The sequence below is a fragment of the Rhinichthys klamathensis genome, unplaced genomic scaffold (assembly GCF_029890125.1).
Source record: "Rhinichthys klamathensis goyatoka isolate OS25496 unplaced genomic scaffold, OSU_Roscu_1.1 h1tg000454l_1, whole genome shotgun sequence".
Taxonomy (NCBI): domain Eukaryota; kingdom Metazoa; phylum Chordata; class Actinopteri; order Cypriniformes; family Leuciscidae; genus Rhinichthys; species Rhinichthys klamathensis.
Window position 1 is genome coordinate 383,338 of NW_026606946.1, and position 11,564 is coordinate 394,901.

The 11,564-nt window shown below is 44.7% G+C and overlaps 1 protein-coding gene across 1 annotated transcript; it reads right to left on the minus strand.

Annotated features, from left to right (window-relative positions):
- Window positions 1-299: 299 nt before the first annotated feature.
- Window positions 300-4,418, minus strand: LOC130071729 (uncharacterized). Its single transcript, XM_056236586.1, has 4 exons — window positions 4,343-4,418; window positions 2,858-3,121; window positions 2,107-2,421; window positions 300-364 (listed from the first exon to the last, which is right to left on the minus strand). Exons 1-4 carry the CDS (start codon window positions 4,416-4,418, stop codon window positions 300-302), a joined length of 720 nt encoding a protein of 239 aa, XP_056092561.1.
- Between the last annotated feature and the right edge of the window lie 7,146 nt (window positions 4,419-11,564).

The window sequence follows — 11,564 nt, forward strand, 5'->3', positions numbered from 1 at the left end:
AGAAGCGGACATTTAAGATGCTTTTCAGGTGTCTCACACAAAGCAGTGTGAAGCCAAGGAGAACACCTTCATCCACTGAGGTCTGTCCAGACAGCCGCACCGCTGGAGGTGACAGGATTGGTCAAGAAGGGACAGATTATCATCATGGGGAAGGTGCCAGGGAAACGGAAGTTTCTCCATGAAGGAATGACACGTCAACTGAACAAGTCAAAAGGTCCAGATTGACTATATGAACTTTGCTCACATCACAGGATCACCGGAAGAAAGCCTGAACGCCTCATCCACCTGCTGGACTCATGCTACATACACCTGGTGAGAACAGGAGTTCTGCAGGGGAACACAGCCCTCTGAGCTTCTACAGATGCTGACATTGCAAAGACAATTGTTGAGTTACATCTCAATCACGACAAACGTCTTACTGTGACCCCTTAAGTGTCTGAATGTGACCCACGGGGTCAAGGAGGGACTGTAAGACTGGAAAACTGGAAACTGGGTGAAGAGATAGACCACTGGTCTATGAGACAAAGGACCTTGGCAAATTAACATTTGAACTCTCACACACACACACACACTTCTTCCCCACATCCCCCACTCTCGCAGTGACACATAAAAACTCACATAAGAATATCTATGGTTTGATGTGAATGATTATCATTGAGTATTATGTTTGGTATCATTTGAAATGTCTCAAGAATGAGTGGTACAAATGTCTCATTCCCAAAGTATAAAACAAAAGGTAATAAGGTTTTTTAGAAGTTTAGAGAAACTGGCACACAAAGAAAGGTGGACAAATGGCCTTCCTCCCCTACCCCCAAAATAAGGTGTAACCTGAATGCAAATTACCATTGAAAAGAAGTTCTGGCTATTTAATGGAAGGCAGCAAGGAGTCGTGGCTTTTTCTGTATTTCAGATAGCCCATGAGGTTAGCTCATGTAGTTCTTGAATGTTGGGTTTGCATCTATTTCTCTAATCCTAAAACATTTGATGATTTGCATTGATTATCTTTCAATTGATTATGGAATTGTTATAATTTACCTGACATAATAAATTGTTATATTTGATTATTCTAACAGACTTTGACTTTGTTTTCATTGGAGTTAAAAGGAATAGTCAAACATTAACGTATATTTAAAGATGCACAGATATCATTGAAAAACACTTTCATTTTATGGAGTCAGATGAAACGAGTTAATACATAAGATAATGTATTGCATTTAATTATAAATCCCTTTGCCATTGGAAGAGACGGAACGCGCATGTGACCTTCACCGCTAATTTGAATGCCGCCCTTGGATCGAATTAGTCGGACTTACAATGGTTTACACTGGATTGAAAAGTAAGCGCTATAGTGCAAACTGACCCAGTAGCCATCTAACAAAAAGGAAGTTTTGCTAACTATCCCATTAAGTTATTAAAACGTTGTTTCTGCAGTTTTCTGAATGTTTTTTCTTGGTTATGCGAACGAAAAAGGAACATTCCATTTTATCATTCTGCAAACATTATGGGAACATTACTTCCAAATGTTCTGAAACATGTAGTAACATTTTTTTAAATGTTAGACGAACTTCCAAATAAAATGTTTTGGAAAAATACGTTCCATTAACGATGTACAAATAATATTTTGTGCTAATGTTTTGAGAACATTATTCAAGACTTTGAACTTTGAACGAATGTTCTATTTAACATTACTGGAAGAACATTGAACATTCCATTTTCATCATTTTACAAACATAATGGGAACGTTACTTTTGAATGTTCTCTGAAAATTCTGCAACAATTAGTGAAAAAAATGTTAGACAGAAGTCCAACAATTTTTTTTCGATGTATAAATAATATTGTTGTCATGTTTCGAAAACATTATTTAAGACCAGATAACTCTGAATAAACGTTCTATTAACTTTACTGGAAGATGCTTGTTCATAACCTTGAGAGAACCTTGACAAAACGTTCCCTGTTAGCTGGGATTGTGAACTTTAATTGGGTCAAATTATGAGGAATGATTAAAATTCATAGTACAATGAAATTTTAGAACTCAAAAATGTTCTAGTAAAACGAACTGCAAAGTTCCAAAGCACCTTGTTTCACGCATATTCATCGTTTCTTTACCTTTAACAGTGAGACTGAAGCTCTTGTGTTGATTCTCATTAATCCAGCATAAATACAGTCCTTCATCTTTCTCCGTCAGCTTAGAAATCAGCAGAGAGAAATTTCCTGAAGGTATATTAAACATGTGAATTCTGCCCTGATAGAGTCGATTCAGTTCATTAGAGTTAGTCGTCTGGTTTAGTTCTCTGTTTGGTAATTTCCATCTGAACTCTAGTTCACCACGAGCGCTGCATTTGACCGAACAGGACAGAAACACGGATTCTCCTGGATATCTGCTGATCGCCACTGATGTTTCATTCCCGGATATAGAACAACCTGCCAACACAAAGGAGAATAAAATTTGATTATCATGATATGCTGACTCAAAGTCTGTTGGTCAAACTTAATAAAATTACTGTATTACAAACAGTCTCACATGGTTGAATAGATTTTTCTGAACTTAACCTAAGTGAATCCCACTCATGAGTAAAATTAATCGTAATTTATTGAGATCACACCAAGCTCACTTGTTATATATTGTATATTCATTGCACTCGACACTCAGGGTTCAGGGTTTCCCATTCGTAACTACAACATGCAAGTGCGTTCAACTATTGTATACAATATCTTTCTGACAAGACTAATAGTCATCAACTTTCAGTTCATAAAAGAAATGGAAACTAGTGTGAGTGTGAATGACTTCAGAGGTAACAGTGGTTTATGGTTGGTCTGCATGTATTATTATTAAAAAAATGAAACAAGCATTCATTACCTTCAATTATTAGATTTACTCTCTCTGTTGATTTACACCAATATGATCTTGAGTCGTCTAGAGTGAGTTGAGTGATGGACAGCGAGAGGTTCCCGTGAATCTGAACCCGGCCTTTATATCGCTGATCCGTCATGACGTCCGCTGAGTTCTGTGTTTCCCCGATATCTGAGTGTCTCCACTGGATATCTTTATGCTGTGAGTGTCCATCACTGCAGGGAAGCAGCACAGACTCTCCTGGAGAACCGCTGATGTCTCGCACCCCTCCTTTGCAGTCAAAACCAACACAAACACAGAATTAAACTGTTATTTTGAATTACATTTTTTGGTAACACTTTAGAATGCTGTTCCTTCATTAAGGAATAACTAGGAACAAATGAGCAACGCACTATTAACATTCTAACAATAAACTCTGGCGGAGTCTCTATCGTCATCACCGGCGGCCATCTTGTCACAGGCAAGCTTTCTGGAGGGCTCTGTGGTGCCTGATGTAAGATGAGTGATCAGCACCAACACAAATACTCTCATCTCGTTGAAATCTTGACGGATTTAGAAACGGTTTGGTTTCTTACAAACATTATTAACGTGGCTATAATGATTATTTATTGATACACTTATTATTCATAAGTATGCAGTGTCATAACTACATCTCTGACGTTTATAACAAACCAAACCGTTTGAAAATCGGTAGAAAATTGAGCATTTAAAAAGCACATGCACCATTAAAACACAATGTTACGAGAGAGCGAGCTGCCTGTGGCAAGATGGCCGCCAGGTGCGGACGTCGACCTCCATTGGCCAGCAGCGCGGACGAGACATCTAGCCTTTATTATGGATATCTATGGTTACTACATCCTTCTAAAGGAACTACTAATAATTTGGATCAGTATCTAAAGTGAAAAACATGATAACTCCCTAATATTGACTGAAGTCATTGTAAGCTTTAGAGATTTTTGTAAGATTTTGAATAGTTGTAATTCCTTCCGATGGATTTGGTAACACTTTAGTCATTACTAGTGTGTTCCCATGATCTTCACTTTAGATACGGATCCAAATAATTAGTAGTTCCTTTAGAAAGATGTAGTAACACTTGAGTCATTACTAATGGGTTACCGTTACCTTATATTATACATTATGCATAATTAATATTAATTATGAACCTGTAGTTTTTAGTAGTCTTCAGTGAGGTACTGTATGAAAAATAGTAGTTATGAGCTAATAGTGAACTACCATATTCGACTAAGCGACTAATTTGTTCATCAGAGTTCATTGTTAGTTAGTAGTTACTAGAATGTTAATAGTGTGTTACTCATTTGTTAATGTGTAGGTCATTAATGAAGTATTCTTTTTTTTTTTTTTTTTACAAAGATAAGAGCAGAAGTACTGCACAAACAGAAACCACTGTCATAGGAGGATGTTTTATTGACTTATGAAAATCAGTTTGTGCCATAAATGCCTAAATGAACTGATATTGTTGTTTAGACGTACCTGTTACGAAGTGAAGTCCAGCGCAGAGCAGAAAAACACACACACACATCACACCTGAAGTCTGTAGCACAGCCATCGCTCCCTGTCTCTTCTTCCTCTCCGTTCACTCGCTCGGATGGACAGCTGAGAGAAAAAGAGAAGTATTCAAGATACTTTTCTTTAAGCCAGTCACCACTTCCTGAGAAGTTCTGCCCTCTGTTAAAAACATACATTAACACATACATGATAATCTGACCAGAACAAATCAGAACGAGTTGGTCTTTTTTTATTTACTTTTTTGTACATGCATCATAATCTTGAAAAGCTTTATTGAAATATACTACCACATAAACTCTGATTTCACAGAACTGTAGGATGCAACTCAAATAAGTGTAATAAACTCACACATGTCTGTATGAGTCCCTCTAGTGGCCAACATCGTGGTTTCGTTCTTTTGCAGTGATTGTAATATACGCAGAACAGACTCACCTGACAAGATACGTTCAAAAAACATTTCGCTAACATTCTCATTAAGTTATGAAAACGTTCAAATCATCTTAAAGATTTTGTTGTTGTTGTTATGCCAATGTTGGGGAACGTTCCATTTGATAATTCTTCAAACATTATTGGAACGTTGCTTTTGAATGTTTTCCTGAACGTTCTGAAACAAGCAACATTTAATAACCGTCCAACTCAAGTTCCATGGATGATGTATAGAATGTTTTAAGAGCATTATTAAATACCAAATAACTGGCTACACTGTTACAGTGTAATTATATATTAAAACAACTACCGGTACATGTATTTATAGGGTTAGGGTAGGGTTAGGGTTTGGTCGAGGGTTAGTTGTATGTAATTATGCATAATTTACTGTTATTACTATGGTAAGTAGCCTACATGTAGTATCAAGGACACTGTATAATAAAGTGTTGCCAAATAACTGAACGAACGTTCTAGTACCTTTACAAGAAGAATGTTCGTTCAGAGAAACTTGCCAGAACGTTATAGCCAAGCTTCTGATGAACCATTCCATGTTTTATAGCTGGATTATGTCTCTTTGTCACGGCAAGTATGTAACTGTAAACCAGGATTTTAACATGATCGCATGAATTTCATGATATTTTCACTATTGATACGTTCACATACAGAATAATGCTGATTCCTCCTACTCGTTGTGGATATGCAGTCTTACATATATATATATATATATATATATATATATATATATATATATATATATATATATATATATATATATATATATATATTCCTTTTTTACCTGTATACCTATCTATGGTCTTACCATCTTGCCAGCTGTTGCTAGGCGAAACCCAGGTCTGCTCTGATTGGTCTGCATCCTGCAGCCTCGAGCCAATCAGCATCAGATCCGATGAACGTTCATGGCATTATATTGTAGCGTTTCGCTACTAAGAAGTAAACAGACGGATTCTTCCTCCTTCTAAGGCTTTATTCAAGAACTGCAGGATTACTGTTATGGCCGTAACCCACGCCGTACAACATGAAAGGAGAGATATAACGTGCTGTCTCTGCTCTGCTGTTAAACTCTGTCTGACTCCCCGCTTCCAGCTCTCACTCGCTCTAGTCACTCGACCCCGCTAAACCCCGCCCCTTAAAGAACCAGGGACTAACAGATAGAACCACTTATGAGTCTAACACTGTCGAACAACATAATACTAACTAGTGTCTTCTATTTATACTGACATTACACTGCCCCCCCTTTAATAAGAAGAACCCTCGTCCACGAGGGGGCAAACAAAGTCTTTAAGGTGCCCAGGCCGACGTCTCTGCCTCCTTGGCCGCATAGCAGGTTGAATGTCTGAGCTTGCAAGGGAATGAGGGGTTGGGGCATGGGGATCAGCTGAAAGTCCCCGGAAAGTGGCTGCATGTGGGCTGTTTAGGGCAGGGGATTCAGGAGCCACTGGGGTGTGGGGCCCGGGCCTGGGGTCAATGTTGTTTTGAGAGGCAGGGGGGGTGGTCTTTCTCTTTTCAAAAGAGACGGCCAAGTTACCTCTGTACGGGGCCAGCCTGTCTCTATGCAAGGCTACCTTCCTGCCTCTAGGCGGCATCTGCACCCTATACACTACCTCTCCCACCTTCTCTAGAACCAAGCAGGGGCCCACCCAGTGGCAGTCAAGCTTCGGGGAGCGTCCTCTTTTCCTCCTCGGGCTGTACACCCAAACTGACTCATCAGCCTGGAAGTCTCTTCCCTTGCTCCTAACATCATAGTTCCTTTTCTGCCTCATGCCAGCCTTTTCCAATTGATCCCTGGCAAACACATGGGCTGTCTCCATTCGATCCTGCAACCTCCTTGCATACTCTGGTCCGGCAGGTATAGCCGGCATGTCCGGGGGCTTCCCGAACAACAACTCTGTGGGGGTCCGAAGCTCACGCCCCAACATAAGCAAAGCAGGGGTACACAGTGTGGAGTCCTGTACTGCAGATCTGTAGGCCATGAGAATGAAAGGGAGGTGAGTGTCCCAATCCCGCTGATGGTCAGCTGTAAGGATAGCTAGCTGTTGACCCAAGGTCCTATTAAATCTTTCAACCAGGCCATCGCTTTGGGGGTGCAGGGGAGTTGTGCGAGTTTTTTCCATGCCAAGCCGTTCACACAGGGCTGCAAACAGCTTGGATTCAAAATTTCTCCCCTGATCACTATGAATGACCTCTGCCACACCGAACCTGCTGAACATCCCCTCCACCAGTGCATCAGACACCGTCTCTGCTTCCTGGTTCGGTATTGCATAGGCCTCAGGCCATTTTGTGAAGTAGTCCATAGCAGTGAGGACGAACCGGTTACCTCTTACAGTGACAGGGAAGGGACCCATGATGTCCACAGCTACTCTTTCCATTGGTGCTCCTACAGCCTGCTGTTGAAGTCTGGCATGAGATTGATCGAGAGGGCCCTTATAAGCTGCACAGGCATCACATCTGCGGCAGAAATCCTCCACGTCCCTTCTATGCTGGCCCCAGTAGAACCCCTGGCGAAGGCGGCGGAGCGTTTTGGACACCCCGAAATGGCCAGACCCCGTACTCCCATGACAAGCGGTTAACACTGCTTCCCTCAGTGCTTTGGGCACTATTACTTGCCATCTGTCCTCCCCAGTGGCAGGCTCCTTCCATGCTCGCTGGAGCACCCCCTCACTCAGCCTCAGTGTGTTAAATTTGGACCACAGTCCTTTTGTGCCCAGCGAGCAGCCCGTAATATTCCCCCAATCGGGTCTCTGCTGTGCCTCCAACCAACGTAGAACAGGCCTCAGATCCTCATCTTTCTCCTGCTCCAACTTCCACTCTGGTGTATCAAACACCCTTAATGCTCCACATGCAGGCTGCGCTGGCTCGTTCCCCAGACACAGTTCCCTCTCCTGCGTCTCTCTCTTCTCACAGTGGCGGCAGCCCTCGGCGGCACAGGGGCGACGAGACAAGGCATCAGCGTTGGCGTGGTTAGACCCGGGTCTATGAACTACTGAGAAGTCGTATGACTGGAGTTCTTCCAGCCATCGGGCCACTTGACCTTCAGGCTCTTTGAAGGACATCAACCATTGAAGAGCAGCATGGTCTGTCCTTATCGTGAATGGCGTGCCACACAGGTAGTATTTGAAGTGTCTCACTGCCATTACCACTGCAAGGAGCTCGCGTCTGGTTACGCAATAGCGTTTCTCACACTTGTTAAAGACCCTGCTAAAGTATGCCACCACCTTCTCCCCATCTGGTCTGTTCTGTGATAACACTGCCCCCATGCCGACGTTGCTTGCGTCCGTGTCTAAAACAAAAGGCAGCGAGGTGTCAGGTGGAACAAGGACTGGAGCTTCAATCAATGCTTGCCGTAGGGTATCGAATGCCTTCTGGCACTCGTCAGTCCAGACGAAAACATGGTCTTTCTGTTGGAGGCGGAAGAGCGGCGCCCCTATGCATGAAAATCCCCTTACAAACCTCCTATAGTAAGAGGCGAGCCCCAGGAAACTCTTCAGTTGTCTCAGGTCTGTAGGGATTGGCCAGTCTCTAATGGTGTGTATTTTGTCCTCCAGGGTGCCTATGCCCTCCCTCCCCAACTTGTGTCCAAGGAACTCAACCTCCCGCCTCATAAAGTGGCATTTATCTGGATGCAGTTTCAGGCCTGCTGCTGCCACTCTTCCCAGCACCCGTCGGAGGGAATCGAGTGCTACCTCAAACGAATCACCATGGACTAAGAGATCATCCAGGTATACAAGACATTCATGGCGAGGCACTCCTGCTAATACTTTGTCCATGAGCCGTTCGAACGTGGCAGGAGCGTTGCAGAGTCCGAACGGAAGGACCTTGAACTGCCAGAGGCCTCCATTTGAGCGGAACGCGGTTTTGGGAGCAGACTCAGGGGATAATGGCACTTGCCAGTAGCCGCTCCTCAAGTCAAGGGTGGAGAACCACGATGAACCAGCTACCAAGTCGAGACACTCATCCACTCTAGGAAGGGGGTATGAATCCTTTTTCGTGACTTTGTTGAGCTGCCTATAGTCTATGCAGAACCGCCATCTGGAACTGTTTGTCCGTGGTACCATGACGACTGCTGAAGCCCATGGGCTCTCTGAGGGCTCAACTATACCCGCCTGCAGCATTTCTTCCAACTCCTTATCCGCCGCTTCCTGTCGGGCCAGGGGGAGACGACGTGGCCTTACTCTTATCGGGCGGGCATCTGCAGTGTCAATAACATGGTGCATCAAGTGGGTTAGGCCCACTTCCTTCTCATTGAGAGCAAAAATGTCGATGAAGTCCTCCATGACTTCCCACAAGCACTCTTTTTGTTGCTCACTTAAGCCCTCACAGTTTCTGGACCAAATGTCTCTCACAGCCGATATCCGAGTCTCTCTCTCATCATCGCACACCCCATTGTTCACACAATAGCTATTCCGTGCTAACGGAAAAATGGGGGAAGGGGATGTGGCGTCACAATCGGGGCTGTAGCGTGTGTGACAATTTGAACTAATGGCAGGCGATTTCACTGAGTGAGGTGGTGCCCCAAGGGCTGGGCATTCTGCGCCAAGGGCATGCCTGGATGTGTCTGCTGAAAACACAGATAGGGAAACCTGTGTCAAGTTTGGAGTAGGATGGGTCAGTTGCACCGAACGTCCATCAGGGAGGGTAAGCGAGTCTCTACATAGGTCCAGCACACAGCCAACGGCCCTCAAGAAATCCAGTCCCAGGATGCATGGGTCCTGCACTTTAGCCACCCACGCCTGGAACGACACAGATAGACCCCCTATGTCAAACAGGAAGAGACCTTTCCCTTTTATTGGCGCAAAATCACCAGTCACGGTTTTCAGACGAGCAGACGTCGATTCCAAAGTTGTCCCCACTGGGACCAGATCAGGACGAACAAGGGTTGCATTCGATCCAGTGTCAACAAGGGCTGTGCAAGCGACTCCCGCCACTACAATGGGTATGTGGCAAAAATTTCCAACATAAGACCAGCCCACTACCATAACAGTCTCTTCAGGCTGCAGTTTAACCCCTTTTTCCACCCGCTGTTCCTCATCCTCAGCTTGGGGCGAGGTATGGGAAATGTTATCACGGGCCCGTGTCCCCCTGTCTACACGGGCCCCTGGGCGTTTCCCTGCATTTGACCGATCCTAGGGCAATGTCTGATCAGATGACCTGGCTGGCCACAGCCCCAGCAAACTGAAGGTCGGTGGCGTGGACGGGGCACTGAGGCGGAGCGGCCCGGGCGTATCGTCGCAGCATTTGCATAATTATCCACCCACATGGGTGTCCTGGGACACATTTCAGTCATTTCCACGGCCCTCACTATTGGAGTAACTTCAACTGCATCCATTTCAGTCCCCAGTATCTCCCTTTCAATAGCCAGTTCCAGCGCTTCACTCAGTGTGGTCGGGTGAGCTAGCTGCGTTTGTACACGGAGCTCTCTTGGGCTGAGCGCCTGGATAAATCTGTCTCTAGTGAGCTCATTCTGGACTGACGGTGGCATTTCAGCATAGGCGCGTTTACATAAGCATTCAATGTCATTGGCCAAAATGCGGAGCGGTTCACCTTGTCTTCTACGTCTGTTATGAAATTCTGTCCTTAAAAGGACAGGCTGGCTACAATGTCCAAACCGCCTATGAAGAGCCCCAACCAATGCATTATAATCATTTCTTTCTGCAGGACTCAACAACAACAGACAGGCAGCCGCATCATCAGTCAGGCACAGCGCTAACTGCAAGGCTTTATGATTTTCAGGCCAGCCTGCAGCAGTAGCTAACAGTTCAAACTGGGCTTTGAATGCATCCCAATCCGTCTTACCAGAGAACCGCGGTGTTTTAATAGCGATCATGTTTGAGTCTCTGATGTATTCGCTGCTGGCCTGGGCGCTGCCATGTTTGTTTACATCCCGCGGCTTCACGTCATCTCGAGAGTGTGTCTTGCCGCGCCGCACATGCGCTGTCATGTCGGCGCCAATCTGCTGATGTGCAAACTCACTGTGCGGGGTAAAGGGAGGCGCGAAGCCAGCTTCAGCAGCTTGTAACATGATAGCCTCTCTCATCCTAGCCGCCTCGCTCGAAACCCAGCGCGGATCTGCCGGCGGCCCGTGTGTCCACAAGCACTCGCTTTTCCCCCTTACTGTCTCCTGCATCTCTTGCTTCACTTTCGGCCGCGCCCCGTAGTCCATCTCGGCGGCGAATGCTCAGCTCGTGCGTTGAAGTCCGTCACTTCTGACACCAAATGTAGCGTTTCGCTACTAAGAAGTAAACAGACGGATTCTTCCTCCTTCTAAGGCTTTATTCAAGAACTGCAGGATTACTGTTATGGCCGTAACCCACGCCGTACAACATGAAAGGAGAGATATAACGTGCTGTCTCTGCTCTGCTGTTAAACTCTGTCTGACTCCCCGCTTCCAGCTCTCACTCGCTCTAGTCACTCGACCCCGCTAAACCCCGCCCCTTAAAGAACCAGGGACTAACAGATAGAACCACTTATGAGTCTAACACTGTCGAACAACATAATACTAACTAGTGTCTTCTATTTATACTGACATTACAATATGTCTGCAGTCTCGCGCCGTCTGTTGTAAAAAAATGAGATTTTACATTTTGAGTGTAACATACACGTAAGTAGTAAAGGTTTGTGTGCGCTGTTCGTTTTGTCGTTATAATATCACGGTTCACTCGTGTGTCGTTTGCGATGTGACGGCTGAAGCTCTTGTGGAAATGGCGGACGGAGAGAGACAGTCGGTGCAGGATCCCAAAAAATG